The sequence below is a fragment of the Erpetoichthys calabaricus genome, chromosome 3 (assembly GCF_900747795.2).
Source record: "Erpetoichthys calabaricus chromosome 3, fErpCal1.3, whole genome shotgun sequence".
Taxonomy (NCBI): domain Eukaryota; kingdom Metazoa; phylum Chordata; class Cladistia; order Polypteriformes; family Polypteridae; genus Erpetoichthys; species Erpetoichthys calabaricus.
The window spans coordinates 257660430-257683001 of record NC_041396.2 but is presented as its reverse complement, the minus strand read 5'-3'; the positions used below and the strand labels follow the sequence as shown (position 1 = coordinate 257683001).

At 39.1% G+C, this 22572-nt stretch overlaps 1 protein-coding gene across 3 annotated transcripts in view; it reads right to left on the bottom strand.

Annotated features, from left to right (window-relative positions):
• The window catches only part of troap (trophinin associated protein), a 103447-nt gene that overhangs the window by 36209 nt on the left and 44666 nt on the right, over positions 1–22572 (bottom strand). For all 3 annotated transcript variants that reach the window (XM_051924067.1, XM_051924065.1, XM_051924066.1), the window contains exons 5-7: positions 21417–21496; positions 10237–10388; positions 5214–5250 (exon numbers count right to left, since the gene is read on the bottom strand). In XM_051924067.1, the coding sequence (XP_051780027.1) occupies positions 5214–5250; positions 10237–10388; positions 21417–21496 (269 nt within the window). The remainder of the gene's footprint in view (positions 1–5213; positions 5251–10236; positions 10389–21416; positions 21497–22572) is intronic.

Sequence of the window (22572 nt, the reverse complement as noted above, 5' to 3'; positions counted from 1 at the left end):
CCAACTATAGAAATGGAACACACATGAAATGCGTGTATTCCAAATAACGCTAGAATTATTTCCACTGTAAAACTCCACTTCAATCCCAGGTAATCAAATCAAGGCAAGGCTTGAGCTAGGAGAGAAGTTCATTCTAAGTCGGTGGGGGGGGATGGAATAGCTGGCTGCTAGTAGCTTTATCAGCACATTTAGATGACAAAGGATTCTGGCGGAGAGGTGCAAACGGATTTAAGACGCGATTTAAGGTGGGACGGATTTACGAGTTTTTTCGTAGGCTCTGGTAATTCTAGTGTTAAATCCAGCCACTCTTCTTCCAACTGAAGAAGACGGAGAGCCACATGACTGTCATGATGAAATAGCTAAAGTTGTAAAGCCTAGACTAGACCTACATGAAACACCGTTAGATATTGGAGAATTAATTTTTGTGGATGGATGTTCTTTGCGATTGGAAAATGGAACACCCTCGACCAGCTATGCAGTAGTGAAAGGTGGCCACCTGCTGGAAGCCAACCGAATTTCATCAAATTTAAGCGCGCAGGCAGCTGAATTGATAGCTATCACCCGAGCATGCCAGTTGTCCGAAGGGAAAATTATAACAATTTATACGGATTCCAGATATGCTTTTGGAGTCTGCCATGATCATGGAGCCTTGTGGAAATTAAGAGGATTTAAGACCAGCGCTGGCAAACCGATCCAACATCAAAAACTGATTGAATCCCTCTTAATAGCTATAACTAAACCATCAAAGTTAGCAATCGTTAAATGTCAAGCTCACACAGGAAAACAAGATCCTGTCAGCAAAGGAAACGAATTAGCTGATCACTTTGCTAAACAGGCTGCATATAATAACACACCAATCTCTTTATTCCAACAGAGAAATAACCAGGACCCTGATAATCAACTTGTTTCTTTACAGAGTGCAGCCACGGACAGAGAAAAAAGAACATGGTCCAAAGAAGGGTCCCTCTCTGATGGAGTCTGGACCCATAGGCAAACTAACAAACCTTTCCTCCCAAAGGCTTCTTTCCCAGGTATGGCAAAAATCGCTCATGGTCTAGACCATGCTGGAAGGGACGCCATGATTCAGGATGTTGAAAAACACTGGGAAGCTGCAGGCTTCTCTACATATGCAGAGCAGTTCTGCAGGCGCTGTGCATTATGTCAAAAGTTTAATGTAGGGAAAGGCACCCAGGTAAGTCCCGCCGTTACACCTAATCCGATGGGTCCGTTTGAACACCTTCAAATGGATTTCATTGAACTAACTCCGTCTAAAGGTTACCGTTTTTGTTTAGTAATTGTTGATGTGTTCTCCCGATGGGTAGAAGCTTTCCCTGCTAAACACGCTGATGCTAAAACTGTAGCTAAAGCTTTAATCAAAGAAATTATTCCTAGGTGGGGCATACCACAGAAATTACAAACTGATAATGGCACTCATTTTGTGAATTCCATTATAAATGAACTTACCACCTGGCTCCAGATAAATGTGCATCATTATTGCAAATACCACCCCCAGAGTGGAGGCATTGTGGAACGGTGCAATGGCTCCCTAAAATCTAAATTAGCCAAAATCTGTGAGCAGACAAATTTATCCTGGCTGGACGCTTTACCTCTGGCCTTAATGGGATTGAGGGGTAGAACACACCGGCAATTAGGACTGTCGCCGTTTGAAATTCTGACCGGACGACCCATGCCTGTGGGCATGGTTATGGGAAATGTTAACCTGCACACTGTGGACAATGATCTTCTATCTTGTCTTACAGGTCTCCGAGCTTCTCTGAAAGAAGTCCACGAGCAGGTTAACCAGGCCTGGAGGACTAATCTTCCATCTAAAGACACGCCGATTCCCTTAGGCACTTGGATCCTCGTCCGTGACACTCGGAGGAAACATTGGCATCAGCCGAGGTGGAGAGGACCGTTCCAAGTTCTTCTGTCCACACCACATGCAGTCAAAGTGGAAGGATTGCCCGCCTGGATTCACGCCTCACATTGCAAGAGATGGCACCCTTGATTGCTGCGCTCCTATGTTTTTTCATTCCCTTGTCGACTGCCCTGGTCACCTTGACTTTCCCGCTAGGAATCACCACATCACTGCAGGTTGATTTTTGCTCTATTATCGACTGTGGGACTGGTCGACAAGCCCAGTGGACCTGGTCTGACAAATACGTGTGTATGACGGTTTCCAGGTATTATTGGGGAAGTAACTGTGACACCTGGCAATGGGTTTTTGCTAATACTGGACCTGAGGACTGGGGTTATCAGCCTTTTGAGGCCCAAAAGTACGGTTTGAAAAATCGATTTTCTATCATAAAAGGACATGCTTCTCATGAATGTGTCGACAACCATTGTAACCCCTTGATTATCACTTTGAAGCGCCCCTCCCTACATGACTCAGGAACCTATATATTAGGGGCATATGTATCTGGAACTGACCCTTTAGGGAGATTTCTAATTAAGATTGACAATCCTGTTACTAACACCTCTCATTCTCCTGCACACACACCTGTCTCCCCAACTTCTGGTTCAGACTTTTCTTCGGTTAAGATTATGAATATTTCCACCCTTTCATCCACCTTTTCAATTGAAACTGGCTATGGCGATCAGAACCGTTGGTTGCAGTGGGTATTATATTCAGCTAAGCAAGTAAATCAATCTGATTGCTACGCCTGTGCTACGGCCAGGCCACATTTGGCTACTGTCCCTTTCCCTCTTTCTAATATTTCTGACCCTGTTGGTCTTCCTTGTCTCCTTGCCCTTTTTACCTCTCCATCCACACCAAAAGACTCTAACTGCATTACACTTTCTCTCCTCTTCCCCCCCACTCCTCAAATGACTCCCCCGATGTTCCAGTCTCATGAAGGCAATTATACCTGCTTCTCTAATAATTATAGTTCCCCCTTCCGAAGTATTGATGTTGGTCATATCCCTTCTTCCTTCTGTTCCCAGACTTTCCAGGTTAATTCCACCTCATTTAATTCTACATTATCACTTTTCCTGTTGACACAGTCCACTCCGCGTGCTGATATTTGGTGGATGTGCAGTACATTAAAATTACTTGATATTCTTCCCCCTATTTGGACTGGCACATGCGCATTAACCCAACTTGTTATGCCTTTCCGCCTCCTCCCTTTGAATTCTCCTCGCGTGTCGTCCAGCTCTGGCCGACGTCGCCGACCCCGCTCTCTTGACCCCTCCACATTCTCTCTTCACGGCCCTGGCGTTTACTTTGATTCCATTGGTGTCCCTCGCGGAGTCCCTGATAAATTTAAAGCACGAGATCAAGTTGCTGCTGGCTTTGAGTCTATTTTCCCCCAAATTACAATAAATAAAAATGTAGATTGGATTAATTACTTATATTACAACCAACAGCGTTTCCTGAATTTTACTAAAGAGGCTGTTGAAGGGATACATGAACAGCTTGACAGAACATCCCTTATGACTTGGCAAAATCGATTAGCATTAGATATGCTCCTTGCTGAAAAGGGGGGTGTATGTGCTATGTTTGGTGATGCGTGCTGCACTTACATCCCTAATAATACGGCTCCCGATGGATCAATCACCCGTGCTTTGACAGGTTTAACTGCCCTTTCAAATGAATTAGCTACAAATTCTGGCATTTCTAACCCCTGGGATCAATGGTTTATGTCTACTTTTGGATCCTGGGGCCAATGGCTTAGGTCAGTTTTTATTTCACTTGCCGTTGCCTTTATCATTCTGTTGCTTGTGGCCTGCTGTATAGTCCCCCTAATTAGATCTATTGTGTCCCAGTATTTCACTGCCTCCGTGCCCAAAGCTTATCTGTTACACGACGAATGCATGCTTCCCATTTCTTCCTCCTTTCCTTCCACTCCTTCCCCTTCTCCTACTCTCTCCCGCGTTACTCCTGTATAACAAATATAAAAAAAAAAAAAAAAAAAAAAAAGGGGGGAATGTAGAAGAAGAATGTTCTCCTCAGCACTATGTGTTTCTTTGTGTTTGTAAAACTATTTTGTAACTTGCCAGTGAGAGACGCTTTGGCTTATGAATTAACAAAAAATATGTTATTCCAGGGTTCAGGAGAAATAGTGTCCACTATGAATAAAATGTAAGCTGTTTCTTGTTTTCCTTTGCTCAGAGTGAATGTTTCAGGGACAAGGTCACAAGGCTGCAGAACTGGACATGTAGTTTATGCAAAGGCGTCTCTCCTGTGCTTAGCTTCCAAAACACAGATAATGCTTAGCTCAACAGACATATTGTTTAACTTTGCTGTTATGATAAGGATGTTTTTTCTGTCTTATTAATCATGAGATGCTGAAGTATAAAAAACCCCTCCTGGCTTTTGCTCGGGGTTCAATTGAGCTTTGCGGCTATAGGTTATACTCTTTTGAATCTCTACTTACTGCGACTCCAAAGAAATAAATAAACGAGAATTGAGAAAATATTATCTGTCTGCTTTTCAGTGTGCATTTTTTCGTCCACACTTTCAAACACAACCATTGTGTTTCACACCTCTCATATCAATTTACATATATCTCCTGCATCTGTCAAAAGCTGTATAGCCTCTGCATCAAAGGTGTCTTCTCTTATACCCTGGCTGGTTGGCCCTTTTTAACAAGCGATATCCATCAAAATTCAGACAGTTGAGAATTTCCATTGATTTTTCCACTTGTCCATGCACCTTATCTTCATTCACAGCTCCTCCTCAAAGCAGTTTCTGCAACTTCTTACTTACTAAATCAGGATTATCTCACAACAGCCCCTATGAGTCATTAGTCACTTGCATGCATTTTGCTTCATCCAATCTTCTACTAAACTCCTTCCAATACATACAATTAAAGTAATGCTAGATTTTCTCTTATGAGCTCTATAATACACTGTAGTTATAGATTTGGTCCCAGTTTATCTAAAATCTAAATCTTCTTGATGTTTGTTACATTTTCAAATATTATAAAGCAATTTTGCTTTGTATCTCTGAACTTACATTTGGAAAGATGCACATGATTACATTTCAATGCCATTCAGTGCACAAGAATCACTTCAAATTCATTACAAAAGAAAAAAGGCATAAATAAAATACAAAATTGCTAAGATGCATCTTTCATAAATGAATGTAATTCAGGCCAGAGCAATGGGGGTAGGATTCAGAGGATTTATTAAGGTGCTATAGGAGGATATTCAATGTGGAGACGGAAGTATAAGTAAAAATAAAATGTCTGTAAATTACAACAATTACTTACCTCGAGTCTGGGGTTTTGAAACGGACACACGTTGTGCCTACAGGCAAAAAACATAGCTGATATTAGCATTAGCTACAAAATGCATCCATCATTAAGGTAAAATAAATAAATAAATAAATAAAATCTAATTGATTTTTTTTAAAAAGGTGGTGAAAAGATTGGCAGCCATATGTATACTGCTGAAGTCAACATGCTTAGATTTTACTTACATTATAAATAAGGCACCTCTGTCATTTGCTCATTTTCATTCCAAATTCCACTCCCTAACATTAACACTCTTATTTAATTAAGGTGACATATAGGTGAACTAAGTTGCACATCACCTTAGCAACTTTAACATAATAAAAGAACAGGAAATCATACAGTAACTTCAATTAAAAAAATTAAATCTACTACCAGCCTCATTCTCAAAAAAACTATTGAAAATCTTCAACAGAATTAGCAACGTTAGTTGTCAAAACATTATTCTAAGTGAGAATGGGACCCAAAAAAAAAAAAAAAAAAAAAGAACATTTGCTTAATAAAATTAACAACCTATTTTAAAATTATTTTAATGTAACCAAAAAAGTTGCAGCCCAGTTTTAATCTTACCTTTCACATTATAATTAATCAATTAAGTTTCAGTCTATGTTCTGCATCGATCACAGCTCAGAAGCATAAATTCATGTTGTTAATGATATTTTATGTTTCCTGATGAAATCTATTATGCCGTTATACTTAACCTCAGTCTTTCACATTATTGACAACTTATGCCTGGAAATGGCACTCGGCTTCCAAGTGTTACCCTAGAATGGTGTACTGTACCTCATACTAATCCAAATGATTTCAGTATTAACTGAAATGTGATGGTAGTGCTTTGTCATTAAACTCAGAACACCAATAAGGGGTCTGTCATGGCTCCTAATAAAGAAATTGATAGGAAACTAGCAGCCACAGAAGGACCCCAGGGTATAAAGCTAAAAACCACCAGTGAAACAGATGACATCCTACTAAAGGTAGCAAAATAAAAATTTGCTTTAGGAAGTAATTGTTAATTTATGACTCATCACTAGATGATTCAAGATGTTAAACTTTAAACAGTTATTTATGTAATAATAAAGGATGCTACAGTACCATCTCCAGCTCAGTTTTGTTTGAATATGTAAATTGTTATCAGTGTTACTGTAAATACAATGAATCCGGAAAGTATTCACAGCGCATCACTTTTTCCACATTTTGTTATGTTACAGCCTTATTCCAAAATGGATTAAATTCATTTTTTTCCTCAGAATTCTACACACAACACCCCATAATGACAACGTGAAAAAAATTTACTTGAGGTTTTTGCAAATTTATTAAAAATAAAAAAATTGAGAAAGCACATATACATAAGTATTCACAACCTTTGCCGTGAAGCTCAAAATTGAGCTCAGGTGCATTCTGTTTCCCCTGATCATCCTTGAGATGTTTCTGCAGCTTAATTGGAGTCCACCTGTGGTAAATTCAGTTGACTGGACATGATTTGGAAAGGCACACACCTGTCTATATAAAGGTCCCACAGTTGACAGTTCATGTCAGAGCACAAACCAAGCATGAAGTCAAAGAAATTGTCTGTAGACCTCCGAGACAGGATTGTCTTGAGGCACATATCTGGAGAAGGTTACAGAAAAATTTCTGCTGCTTTGAAGGTCCCAATGAGCACAGTGGCCTTCATCATCCGTAAGTGGAAGAAGTTTGAAACCACCAGGACTCCTCCTAGAGCTGGCCGGCCATCTAAACTGAGCGATCAGGGGAGAAGGGCCTTAGCCAGGGAGGTGACCAAGAACCCGATGGTCACTCTGTCAGAGCTCCAGAGGTTCTCTGTGGAAAGAGGAGAACCTTCCAGAAGGACAACCATCTCTGCAGCAATCCACCAATCAGGCCTGTATGGTAGAGTGGCTAGACGGAAGCCACTCCTTAGTAAAAGGCACATGGCAGCCCGCCTGGAGTTTGCCAAAAAGGACCTGAAGGACTCTCAGACCATGAGAAAGAAAATTCTCTGGTCTGATGAGACAAAGATTGAACTCTTTGGTGTGAATGCCAGGCGTCACGTTTGGAGGAAACCTGGCACCATCCCTACAGTGAAGCATGGTGGTGGCAGCATTATGCTGTGGGGATGTTTTTCAGCGGCAGGAACTGGGAGACTAGTGACTACAGCAATGTACAGAGACATCCTGGATGAAAATCTGCTCTAGAGCGCTCTTGACCTCAGACTGGGGTGACGGTTCATCTTTAAGCAGGACAACGACACTAAGCACACAGCCAAGATATCAAAGGAGTGGCTTCAGGACAACTCTGTGAATGTCCTTGAGTGGCCCAACCAGAGCCCAGACTTGAATCCGATTGAACATCTCTGGAGAGATCTTAAAATGGCTGTGCACTGACGCTTCCCATCCAACCTGATGGAGCTTGAGAGGTGCTGCAAAGAGGAATGGGCGAAACTGGCCAAGGATAGGTGTGCCAAGCTTGTGGCATCATATTCAACAAGACTTGAGGCTATAATTGCTGCCAAAGGTGCATCGACAAAGTATTGAGCAAAGGCTGTGAATATTTATGTACATGTGATTTCTCAGTTTTTTTATTTTTAATAAATTTGCAAAAACCTCAAGTAAACTTTTTTCACGTCATCATTATGGGGTGTTGTATGCAGAATTCTGAGGAAAAAAGTCAATTTAATCCATTTTGGAATAAGGCTGTAACATAACAAAAGGTGGAAAAAGCTGTGAATACTTTCTGGATGCACTGTACATTTGACTTCCTAATAAAATCCATCTTCAGTGCCACTCCCTTCATAAAAGGTCACGAACAGAACAGTGTGTCTTCACCCATCTCTCCCAAAACACTGTAATTGTGACTAAGGGTAGAAATGGTTCAATTATTGATCACTGCACCACTCCAAAAAAGGACATAGAACCAAGCTGGTTTTGTAAAGATAAAAGGTCAAAAACCAATTGGCAACTTTTTGGAGGGAAGTTACGTAATAAAGTGATTTTCAGAGCCTTGGTCCATCCAGGTAGGGCTGATGAGGCATATTTTATATACATACATACATACATACATACATATATACATACATACATACATACATACATATACATACACACATATATATACATATACAAACATATATACATACATATACACACATATATACATACATATACATACTTGTCTTTGTACTCCAAAAAATAATTTATTTTTTATAAATGTTTGTAAATTCTGACCTTTCCCAGAAAGTTTTCTGTTTGAAATTCAGATATGGAAAACCATATATGCCAATAGTATGGCAAGCTATATATGCAGAAGGCATGGGAAAACATTTTCCCTACGATGACTGAGATTGGAGGATGTAATGCTTCTGAAACCAATTCAACTTTCCAAATGCTAATTGCCACAGTTGGGAATGGAGCCAGTCCTGAAGACCGATAACTCTAGTCCACTCCGCCCATAACTCCGCTCTTTCATCCACCAAAACTATAAAATATCTGCAGATGTTCATTCTACAGTCTTGTGATTCGATGCATACATCTGAAGTTATTCCACAAGGCTGCAACAGTGCCTACCTGAGACCAATACGTGGAAAAACACCCTCACAGATAGGGAGGGGTCTCATAAATTAAAAATTCTCATTTGAGCACGCTCCTTGCTGTTCAGAACAGGGTTTTTGGGGAAGTTTTAAAAAAAATAAAACACATGTTTGGAACTGTGAGAGATTAGGACTAGACATCTGACATATGGATTATGAGACACAAGTACAGTAAATTGATATTTTAATAAACATTTTGATATTTGCTGTTTGCTCAGTGTTGGTGACCATTGAATCCTTTGGTGTCAAGAATGGTTATATTATTTCTGCAAAAAGTGAGAAAAATATTTCTTGGCCATTACTACAAGCATAGGGTAAATAAAAGACAAAAATGACTATTTTTAAGCAGAGTACTACTCTGAATCGTTGGGTTTCTACTCTGAACTTAGTGGCTAAGATGTTAGGATATACAGACTACACAGAATATTTTACATCCACAGCATAAAACAAACATTGCTGCACCATTCCAGAAAAAGGACATAGAACCAAGCCAGCATCTGTAGGGCTAATGGGTCAAAAACCAATTGCCAACTTTTTCATTTTTAATTTTTTATTTAAATCAATGTAGGCTGTTAAAAGGGACTATTACCAATCTTATAATGCATTTTACCTTCTTAAGCCAATTGGGTAAAACAGTGATTCTTAAAAATTTCTTTTTCACAATCCAATTTTGCCTTTTTTTTGTGTCTTGAGGACCCAGATTCTCCACCGACTTTAATACCTCTTGGGGTCTCCTTGAAGAATCACCATGCAGACAAAAAAACATCCTGGGTTGTGGGAATTGCTTCGCCCTTGAAGAATCATTGCTGACAGTCCTCCGTATGTGTATGTGTGTTGTACCTTGGAAAATTGCTGATGCAAGTTATTACGGGGTTTGCGCAGTCCTGCTTGGAGAATTGGTAATGCTGGTCATAGCATAACAGTGCCATTTGCTTTAAGTACCCGCTTTAACCCATCTCATGACGCCTTTCAAACAACCCTATTGATTGAATCCAATTGATTACAATTCAAAATCGTGACTCTGTGCAACCTAAAAAGCAGACAGGCTGCAACCAATATTTTAAGAACCTATAGTGCAAAACATAAAATGAACCTCTGAATGGAGAACTAATGTGATCTTCTGACATACACTATAAGTTACATGAAGCCAAGGACAAGTTGTTTCAAGCTTGCATTTAATGAAACAGATTCAAAAGAATCATGATGAAGAGTTGATTCAGTACAGAAAAACACTTTGCGTAGATGCATTTTGCTTCATGAAGTTTGCTGGGTTTCCCAGGGCCAAGTTTGAGAACCACTGCTTTAAAGGATATTTGGTCAAAAAACAACTGCCTAGGTCTGTATTGAAAAAAATGGCATTGTCTTTATTCAATAAATATTTACAAATAAGACTTTCATACAATGTTAAAAATTACTTACCATACAAGAAATGTGGTTTTGAGAAACATGAACACGCCCAGGTCCAGAAACACGTACTCCTGGTAGTTGTGCTGAAGATTTTATACCTGTATTATGCAGAATACTATCCAGAGAAATAGGATCAGGAGAGAAATTCACAGCCATGTTCCTATCTGAAAGAAAAAAGAAAATTATATATACTGTGTCAATGCAGGTATACCGTATTTACATAAGACCATGAACCAGTATTAAAGAAACAGCATCATTAACTTCATGATTTTAAAACTGAAACTCATTTTTATACTGTATGTAACCTTCAAGATTTTAAAAATGAAACTATATGTATGAAACCAGGGGTGCGGAAATCCAACTCCCGACTCGGGTAAATTGACCGTCGTACAAGCGTGTTTTTCTGGCTTCAGTTGTCCGCGGACAAGTGCAATTTTCTGGAGAAAAAAGAATTACTGTATATGTGCTGTGCAGGGCACATTTTTACCACTACTTTCAAATTTTAAACATCTGAGTACGTACTTTGTGCGGAAACAGTAAACTTAGGCATGTTCTTCATGTCTCAAATTGGTCTTCAATATTGTTTACAAAATGATGGCTGATTTTTCAAAGGGGAAGCACTCTTACGGTCTTACATAAGTATTTTACCCTACTATTTACACGCTTGGAGATGCAGTAATTTTTTTTTAATGCCGACATTACGATGTAATCCGATGATTTTTCATTATAATTGATAACTTTTGTATATTAATAAAATTCATTTTACTTACACTGCAATAGTTTTCACCACATAACAAAGCTTGTTAGGCAGTTAATCTTTCCTGAAATTTGCGATTTCGCGTAGGAAGTGTCTCTGAAGAATGTTAGTGTGCTGATCTCACGGTTTCTTACAGTTTCTCTTTCCACAGCTTCTTGTGAGAGATTATTCTCCAATATGAATTTAGTAAAGAGTTCTCCAAGAACCCACCTGACTTAGGAAAACCTTCAAAACCAGATGCGCATTGTTGTTGATGGCAAACCTTTAGAAGAGTTTGAACCACTACCAGCTGTGGAATTCTGGCTGTCATCTATCAACAGGCACATCACTCATAAAAAACCTGAAAAGTCATCAGCATCCACTTCTGCAGGACCATCAGTCCAGGAACCATGCAGTTCAGCTCAAGCAGAAATGAACAGCATTCAGACCATGCTGTCTGAGATGGTAAAGATTCTTGGGGGAGAAGATGTTGCAAGACAAAAGCTAAAGAACATGGCAGAAAATGAATTAGGACAGTGTTCTATTATGTAACTGTAATATGTGAAACAGAACTAGTGTAGCTATAATGAAGGCATTGTTTATTAGTGAGTTAAAATAAGGGAATCTTTTATATAATGTTCTAGAGCAAGGTGGCAAAATACTACTCCCTGAAAGAACTTTTTTCAGTTTTAAAATGGAAGGCAGTTTTGGTATCAATAAAAGATCAGAAAAAATAAACTTTTTCACTTTTGTTATTTGTTTATGGGCAAGTGAATTTAACTGGCGGACAAGTGGATTTTCTGTTTACTTGTCCGTGGACAAGTAGAAAAAAATTTGATTTCCACACCCCTGGAAACTATGTAGGCCTAATACTTTTTTTTTTTTTCTTCAAGATAGAAAGTTTTTGTTCCTTAGAGGCACAGTGAATAATAAAGCAATTAACCCTGTTTTTTGTTAGTGCAGTGTTGTTCTGTGACTGATTGTGCACTGGTGGTAACACCTGTAACAAATGAATATGTGTATTCACATAAGACTGTACAATTGCACAAAAGGCAGTGCAGTTCATAGCACTTGGACTCCTATTTTTTCCAGGTGAAGGTGTCTGCACATCTATCTTGCAACAGTATTGCTCCAAAGCATCTAAAGTCTTGCTTATAATATCCTTGAACTGCAGAATAATGCCAAGGAGGCAAATGCATTAAAGTAAAGGTTTATCAATCAAGTAAGAACAAGGAGAAAAACCCAAAGTAGACGCATGGTACAAAGTGAATAGACACCAAAGCTGCAAACATTTGTAGCCACACTGGAATTAGGAAGTGACAATCATGACCATATAATGTGTGCTCCTGTGAATCAGGTGGGACAGTTCATTCTACTCATCAATCTCAAAGTACCACAGTAAAGCACATGCCTACCACTTTCACACCTTCCATCTTTTTTTTGAGAATCTGGCCTCGTTTCTTTCAACCTGTTAATTTCCACTTCACAATCCACTGGCCCTTAGAGGCAGTTTTAAAAGCCAATCATGGGGTCTAGGGGTAGCCCTGTATTTTCAACAAGAAAATCAAGATGGAGTTTCACCTGTTGGTCCCTGAAGCTTCTGGGCCTCTGAGTCATCTATTGGCCTTAAAGGACCAGGTCTCTGTGGCAGCTCAGCAGAAGACAGCATTATCTCACACATTCCAGCCAGTGCTCCCCTAACCAGGAGGTGTTGCTACCAGTAGTTTTCCCTCATTTGCCTCAAACTCTTTCATAAGGGGAAACCAAATGACCAGGGCTGTGGAGTCAGTAGATAAGTCCTTCGACTCTGACTGCTTAGTCTCCGGTACTTCTGACTATGACTCTGCTGTATTTATTATGCTAATGTATTTTCCATGTTGATTGAAGGAAGGCAACATACACGTCATTTAACCACAGAACTACTGGCTAGGAAGCTAACTCTCTACCGTACTGGCCAGTTAAACAAAAGACAAAAAAATGAAAACTACAGTAATCCCTCCTCCATCGCGGGGGTTGTGTTCCAGAGCCACCCGCGAAATAAGAAAATCCGCGAAGTAGAAACCATATGTTTATATGGTTATTTTTATATTGTCATGCTTGGGTCACAGATTTGCGCAGAAACACAGGAGGTTGTAGAGAGACAGGAACGTTATTCAAACACTGCAAATAAACATTTGTCTCTTTTTCAAAAGTTTAAACTGTGCTCCATGACAAGACAGAGATGACAGTTCCGTCACACAATTAAAAGAATGCAAACATATCTTCCTCTTCAAAGGAGTCAGGAGCAGAGACTGTCATAAAGGCAGAGGAAAATCAATAGGGCTGTTTGGCTTTTAAGTATGCGAAGCACCGCGGCACAAAGCTGTTGAAGGCGGCAGCTCACACCCCCTCCTTCAAGAGCACAGAAAGAGAGAGAGAGACAGAGAAAAACAAGCAAGCAAAAATCAATACGTGCCCTTCGAGCTTTGAAGTATGCGAAGCACTGTGCAGCATGTCGTTTCAGGAAGCAGCTGCACAAAAGATAGCAACGTGAAGATAATCTTTCAGCATTTTTAGAGAGCGTCCGTATCGTCTAGGTGTGCAAACAGCCCCCCTGCTCAATCCCCCTACGTCAGGATCAGAGAAAGCGCAAGAGAGAGAAAGAGAAAAGTAAGTTGGGTAGCTTCTCAGCCATCTGCCAATAGCGTCCCTTGTATGAAATCAACTGGGCAAACCAACTGAGGAAGCATGTACCAGAAATTAAAAGACCCATTGTCCGCAGAAACCCGCGAAGCAGCGAAAAATCCACGATATATATTTAAATATGCTTACATATAAAATCCGCGATGGAGTGAAGCCGCGAAAGGCGAAGCGCGATATTGCGAGGGATTACTGTATAAGGTTTTAGATAGATAGATAGATATAGGTAGATACTTTATTAATCCCAAGGGGAAATTCACATTCTCCAGCAGCAGCATACTGATACAATAAACAATATTAAATTAAAGATTGATAATAATGCAGGTAAAAAACAGACAATAACTTTGTATAATGTTAACGTTTACGGTGGAATTGAAGAGTCGCATAGTTTGGGGGAGGAACGATCTCCTCAATCTGTCAGTGGAGCAGGACAGTGACAGCAGTCTGTCGCTGAAGCTGTTCTTCTGTCTGGAGATGATACTATTTAGTGGATGCAGTGGATTCTCCATAATTGATAGGAGCCTGCTGAGTGCCCGTCGCTCTGCCAGAGATGTCAAACTGTCCAGCTCCATGCCAACAATAGAGCCTGCCTTCCTCACCAGTTTGTCCAGGCGTGAGGCGTCTTTCTTCTTAATGCTGCCTCCCCAGCACACCACGGCGTAGAAGAGGGCGCTCAATACAAACGTCTGATAGAACATCTGCAGCATCTTATTGCAGATGTTGAAGGACGCCAGCCTTCTAAAGAAGTATAACCGGCTCTGTCCTTTCTTGCACAGAGCATCAGTATTGGCAGTCCAGTCTAATTTATCATCCAGCTGCACTCCCAGATATTTATAGTTCTGCACCATCTGCACACAGTCACCTCTGATGATCACGGGGTCCAGGAGGGGTCTGGGCCTCCTAAAATCCACCACCAGCTCCTTGGTTTTGCTGGTGTTCAGGTGTAGGTGGTTTGAGTCGCACCATTTAACAAAGTCATTGATTAGGTCCCTATACTCCTCCTCCTCCCTACTCCTGATGCAGCCTACGATAGCATTGTCATCAGCAAACTTTTGCACATGGCAGGACTCCGAGTTGTATTGGAAATCTGATGTATATAGGCTGAACAGGACCGGAGAAAGTACAGTCCCCTGTGGCGCTCCTGTGTTGCTGACCACAATGTCAGACCTGCAGTTCCCAAGACGCACATATTGAGGTCTGTCTTTAAGATAGTCCACGATCCATGCCACCAGGTATGAATCAACTCCCATCTCTGTCAGCTTGTCCATAAGGAGCAGAGGTTGGATGGTGTTGAAGGCGCTAGAGAAGTCTAGAAACATAATTCTTACAGCACCACTGCCTCTGTCCAAGTGGGAGAGGGATAGGTGTAGCATATAGATGATGGCATCCTCCGCTCCCACCTTCTCCCGATATGCAAACTGCAGAGGGTCGAGGGCGTGTTGAAACTGTGGCCTCAGGTGGTGAAGCAGCAGCCTCTCCATGGTCGTCATCACATGTGATGTCAGAGCAACAGGCCGGAAGTCATTCAGGTCACTAGGATGTGATACCTTTGGGACTGGGGTGATGCAAGATGTTTTCCAAAGCCTCAGGACTCTCCCCTGTTCCAGGCTCAGGTTGAAGATGCGCTGTAGAGGACACCCCAGCTCCGATGCACAGACCTTCAGCAGTCGTGCCAATACTCCATCTGGGCCCGCTGCTTTACTGGCACGAAGTCTCCTCAGCTCTCTGCTCACCTGCGCTGCTGTAATTGTGGGTGGGGATGTCTCTCCTATGCTGGTATCAGCAGAAGGATGTGTGGGGGGTGCAGTACTCCGAGGTGAGAGTGGGTTAGGGTGGTCAAACCTGTTAAAGAAGTTGTTCATTTGGTTTGCTCTATTGTATTATTTATTTATTGTTTTTATCAAGTGGCTATAACATAGTCATTGTCCAACCCGCTACATCCTAACACAGGGTCACGGGGATCTGCTGGAGCCAATCCCAGGCAGCATAGGGTGCAAGGCAGGAACAAACCCCGTTCAGGGCGCCAGCCCATCGCAGGACACACACACACACACACACCCCAAGCACACACTAGGGACAATTTAGGATCGCCAATGCACCTAACCTGCATGTCTTTGGACTGTGGGAGGAAACCCATGCAGGCATGGGGAGAACATGCAAACTCCACGCTGGGAGGACCCAGGAAGCGAACCCAGATCTCCTTACTGCGAGGCAGCAGCGCTACCACTGCGCCACCCTGCCGCCCCGCTATAACGTAGTAGCATACATAAAAATCAGGAACTTTGTCAGTTCAAAAAATATAACCCCTGAACACACATCAGGCCATAGTACACACCTCCACCTACATCATTACACTTGTTTACACACAAATGAACTTGTTAAACACATTATATCTGAAATAAAATGAACACTTTCTGTAATGTACCAAAATCCAGATTACAATATGTGAATGTCAGGTTCTATAATAGATCAGCTGAACTTCACACTAGTAGTGACACAACTTTGCACTGGGCTTTATTCTTACATCAGAGAAGTACTTAATTATGACTATTGTTTGTGAAATGGGACATTTGAACTTGCTGTATTTTTTTTTCATTACAATTTAAATTTATTAGGAGTCGGAGTCTGTACATTTTTGCCGACTCCGACTCCAGGTACCCAAAATTGTCTCTGACTCCGACTCCACAGCCCTGCAAATAACCTTGGCAACTGTTGGGTTAAGTCTCCTCTAGGAAAACTGGCAGAACATCACATGCTTCTCTCTCTAACATTTGTCTTATACCACCTATTCCAACATGCAATTCCATCTAGACCAAATCAATCTAAACAATACACATATGTATAATGCATGTGCACGAAAAAAAATGTACATTTTCATGAAGCACTTGATGTACATAGTTTTCAGCATATTTGGTAATACAAGACTGAAAATAATAAAATTACATTTTTGGTTGAACCTCAAAGCTTGCATTTTGTATTGGATCGTAAAGGCTCAAAATATCTTTTGACTGGTGTAGTTATCACAAATGATTTTTATATTTCACCTTTAAAATCCTTTTGTAAAGAAGCGTTTCTTTCTTTAAATTGATACTCTTTCATGATAAACTGCAGAATATTAGAAAACATGAAAGTCCATTCAAAACATTATTACGACACACTGACAGCTATATCTTAAAGCACTAAGCACATTCACTGAAAGAAAAAAGTTGAAATATAATGAAAATTCCAAGATTTGGAACAGCTATCTAGTCATATTTCAAAATTAGTTTTCTGTGTCATACAGATTTAACACATACTATAGAGTTTTAATTTGATTTTATGATGATCTTTTCCAGTTTACATATGTAACACTGATTTACAAATTCACAATACTTGACTACTTTGGCTACTTGGTAAATGCAAAGCTCAGAAAAAGATGAAAAGAAAGAAAAAAAGAATCAAACTCTTCCAAATAGTCTTCATACTTAAGAGAAAGAAAACTGAAACATGGCAGAGAGTCCTTCACAATCAAAAACAGGGCCTCAGTTCACCAAGTAGTCTCAGAAAATGCTGTATCGGTATTTTTAGCATCTTTTTTAGTGCTCATTTACAGAAAGTATTACAGTACTTGACAAAATGCAACTGTATACAAAGTGCAACTATGTAGACTTTAGGAGAAACAAGACTGAAATTTTTTGGCTCTGATCTTAAAGAAAATGGAATAACAAACTAAAAAGAAGAAAAAAAAGAATCTGACGAGTCACGAAGTACATGGAGAGGAATGACAAATGTTATACAGTAATCCCTCCTCCATCGCGGGGGTTGCGTTCCAGAGCCACCCGCGAAATAAGAAAATCCGCGAAGTAGAAACCATATGTTTATATGGTTATTTTTATATTGTCATGCTTGGGTCACAGATTTGCGCAGAAACACAGGAGGTTGTAGAGAGACCGGAACGTTATTCAAACACTGCAAACAAACATTTGTCTCTTTTTCAAAAGTTTAAACTGTGCTCCATGACAAGACAGAGATGACAGTTCCATCTCACAATTAAAAGAATGCAAACATATCTTCCTCTTCAAAGGAGTGAAGCAAACAAATCAATATGTCTGTTTGGCTTTTAAGTATGTGAAGCACCGCGGCACAAAGCTGTTGAAGGCGGCAGCTCACACCCCCTCCGTCAGGAGCAGGAAGAGAGAGAGAGACAGAGACAGTTTGTTTTTCAGTCAAAAATCAATACGTGCCCTTCGAGCTTTTAAGTATGCGAAGCACTGTGCAGCATGTCTTTTCAGGAAGCAGCTTTACAAAAGATAGCAACGTGAAGATAATCTTTCAGCATTTTTAGACGAGCTTCCGTATCGTCTAGGTGTGCAAACAGCCCCCTTGCTCACACCCCCCTACGTCAGCGCAAGAGAGAGAGAGAGAGAGAAAGTAAGCTGGGTAGCTTCTCAGCCATCTGCCAATAGCGTCCCTTGTATGAAATCAACTGGGCAAACCAACTGAGGAAGCATGTACCAGAAATTAAAAGACCCATTGTCCGCAAAAATCCGCGAACCAGCAAAAAATCCGCGATATATATTTAAATATGCTTACATATAAAATCACAATTTAAATGACCGCTACGCGCGCGTGTTGACTCAGCGACGCCCAGAGCAGAAAGAACGCGCTCCGGCCGCTCCAACCGCGCCATGCGGGGAGTGAGAGAGACGCCAATATCTCACACTCTCTCCCCCCTTAAAGAAATTAAATGGGTGCGAGTGAGACCACTGACCTCCCTCCCTTCTATTAGTTATAGTACGTTCGGCTTATCCATGAGTCCGGCTTATCTATGATACGATTTTATTTTAAAAATTCGTATGATTTTTGGTCTCCGGCTTATACATGAGTCTGGCTTATAGACAAGAACCTAGGGTAATATGGAAGATGAAGACCTTGAGTGAAATTTAGTTTCGACTCTACTGAACAACATATTTGCTGAAGGAAGGACTTGATGCTATGCTTGATTCCTAAGTATTGTTAGATAGATAGATAGATTTATATCTATCTCTATCTATCTATCTATGCTATGCTTGATTCCTAAGTATTGTTCATAGTACAAGTAAGTTTCGCGACATGCAGTTTTACAGTTAAAGCATCATGTGTTCAATTACCATTCCCAGAGGCTGTCTGCTGCACAATCTTCTTATGTCAATGTTGAGTACAGGCAACATACTTTGTAAGGTTGTTTCCTGCCCTGCATCCAGTGCTACCAGGAAAGGACATTGCCCCTACCCTGGTATGAAAATGTATGCATGTACATAGTTTATTCCAGATATAAAATGCACTAAACATTTGTGGGGCAACTGCAACAGAAGGCAGAAAAAAAATGTGTGAAGTTCAGCAAAAAAAAAAAAAATCTATTTGTACAAAATGTAAGGTCTCTTTATGTCTACTGTAGTGGTAAACAAATGGTTTCAAGGACTGGCATGAAAACCAAATTTAAAAACTAAAGTTTGGATGCGCACAAAGTTACATGTACATGTTTACAAATTGTTTACTTGTTGCTTCAAAGTGATAGTGTGTGTATATATACATTTTTTAATTTTCCTAAAAAACAGTTTGTGCCAAACGGCACAATTTTGCAATGCTATGGGGTATGACACCTAAACTTGGTACAGAGACAGCTGATGGATTGGGGAACAAAAGAAAACTGATTACAGGGTTGTACTTCATAAAATATTTTGGAGAGAAATTCCTAAAATGCCTAATTTTTGTGGTTTACTTAGTTGATACTGTTGTGAAATAAGTTTTTTTGTTCAATGTAAAGATTTTCTTTTAAAAAATTTGGAGTGTTACACTCCATACTCTTCAGCCATTTGCAGCTTGTTTATTACATAAGCAGAATAGTTCTCTATTTTAGAGTATGCAATTTACACAAGATATTTACAAAAACCCCCAAGGGCATATCGTATTAAAGAGCTTCATTAATGAAAACAAAATGGCAGTGCAGGTGCTTGAGATTTTACCTGTAGGATTTTTATTTTTTGCCATTGCCATTTGATCTTGCTGCTTCCACCTCTGTGGATGTCACCATAAAAGTACAATAAAGCACGCACAAATGTACATGTCCAGAACTGTTAACCACAAGTTTGAATATTTACTTATTTTTAATTTGAATATTCAAACCTTATTTTTTGACTAATTTGACAGAACTGCCCTGTACATTACACATATCTGAAGCATGCCACAAACCTACAGCTTTGCATCTGGCTATATTTGCTTTGCTGCAGCTCCCAGGTCAGCTCAGGTTAAGGCTGTGGTCTGACTAAGATGTTAGACTGGAACTGAACATTAAAATTGCCATTTAATGTCCGTTGAGTTTTTGGATGTAAATTGATGCCAAAATCCTCAAATATATGAAAAGTGATCTGACTGAATAACATACCCTCATTTTTTTTTAAACTATAGACAATCTTTGCTGTGGGTGAATTAATATCTGCCTTTATATTTTTCAATACTGGCTTCAATAAAATAGTTTACTTCTTCAAGGCTTTCTTCTAGAATTTAGTATTTTTGTATTATTTATCTCGTTTGTTTCTTATTCTAATTCAGAACTCTGCCTTTCATGCATTTACCTATTTTTTTGCTGTTTCATGTTTGAAATTAGTTTATATCCAATATTATTTATTTGATCATGTTCTGTGCTTTTATTTTGTTTGTACACTTTTATTTGTGAAGCACTCCGAGTATGGGAAAGGTGCTATATAAATAGAATGCAATATTACTGATAAAATTCCAAAGATAATACTTTGTTATAGAACATAAGGCTTCCACGGAGCTTATTTTGCAGGAACCTAGCACAAATATTTTTTTTTACATATATGCATGCATGCATAAATAAATAAATAAATATCAGAATTCGCCATTCTGCTGACATCAAATTGGTGATTGGTATAGGCCTTAAAAATTCTGGCACATCTCTATTTTCTTTTGCTTTACAAACAGTTTGCAAAAGCTAGTGCAACTTATATGAATAAAGTAGGTTGTAAAATGAAAAGTTGTATGATCACTGTTGTACAGACAAGTACGGATTTTTCCACATATTGTATATAAAAAAAAAAATTAAAAAAAAAAAAATCACAAGGGTAAAAACTCAAAAAATGAAAAATCCTTTAACGTGTATCAATCTAAATACTGACAAACAAAAAATAAGCCTAAATAAAACCAGCTATTTAACTTACTGCCCACAGTGTGTTTGTGAAAGAGATTAATGGGCAGCAAGAAAACAGTACAGTCTATAGACAGAAGAGTTCTTTAAAAGAGTGCTCCCAGTAAGTCTAAAGGATAGAGTCAGTGTTGAGACTTAATTGAAGGGAAATATTAGACAAAACCCCTATAAACTAAGCTAATATGTATAGTGATTCTTTTCAGAATACCATCATAATGAAACTTGTAAAAAGATCAGATTTATCCATGCAATTGTTCATTTCTCTCTATTCACATTTTGCATTGGGGTTGGGGGGACACAACCTCGCTGTTGGGTTTAAAACTTTTGTACACAGAACTGACATAATAAAAATAGCACAGCATTTCACCACCAGCCTACCTTCAGTGTATTGAATCAGCCATTACATTCACATAGAAGTGGAGGGGGAGTTTCTATGAGGAATTACTGGTAGGACCTCTCAAAACTATAAATACAGATTTAAATCTGGCAACAATTACAATACTAGACATATGTGATGTGTTTATTTTATGTAAATAAAAGAGGCCATATAATTAACTGCTTAAAATTCATCATAAAAATGAGTGAACTCACTATCGGAAGGGCACATTTCCTCCTTTGAAGGTGCAGTTATCCTTGCTTGGTGCAAAGATGATTTGTGCAAGGGTTCTGGACTGCAGAAAAAAAAAAACAAAAAAACACAAACATGTTACACACTATTTCAAACAGACTTCAGTGTCACACACTGCAGGCATTGTACCCAAACTGCACAATACTGGCAGAATTCCAATAAACAAATGTCATTCCCTTTCAGGAAACACAAATTTCTTATTATTGAAACTTTTACATACGTTTCCCTTTTAGCACATTAGCATTTATGACCAGGTCTTGTTTAACTGATTAAGATGTTGTGCAGAGTGTATATCTGTCACTGTGTTATTAAAATTTTATTTTAATACTTAAGTTACCACTTAAAATTACTTCATTACAGTGATCATGTATTAAATGAATCAAACCGCATTTACTTAATAATGAAGTAGCTAAAGAATAAGCAACAGGTTTTACTGCTATAAAAAAAATCATTAGACCATACAGATTCCTATAGCCAGTACCAAAAAAATGCATGCAAACTTTTTTTTTTTTTTTTCAAAAAATGAAAAATGTTTTTCAGTTCCTTGACATCTTACAAAGATAAAAGCTTGAATTTCTCCCCTCTTTTTGAAAGATGGTCTTGCTGTACTCTGCAACATGTTTCAAAACTTTCGTTTTCTTTGAAATGTCATTCACCTTTTTATTTAATCTCTTAGTTTGAAAATGTCAAATTCGGAAAACTTAAGGATTGACACTTATTTCCAGAATTGTGCAAATCTGTGCTTGGCATGATTACAAATTTATTTTTCCTGCTTTTAAAACTTTGCCCATACAAGTTCATAGACAACATAGGAAGCAGAAAGTTTTGTTGGTCAGCTTGGTCTTTAACCAGGCTATAAAAGTTGCCACAAACGAACTCAACAAATTGAATGATCTGTTACTAGCAGAGACTCTGAGCAGTTATAGATGAAGAACCAAAAGACCAGCCAAGTTATCATTCAGGTTATAACTTAAAGATGTTCAGGACTCACAACATAATTTACAAAAAAATACTTATATATATATATATATACACACACACATACATATATATATATATATATATATATATATATATATATATATATATATATATATATATATATATATATATATATAT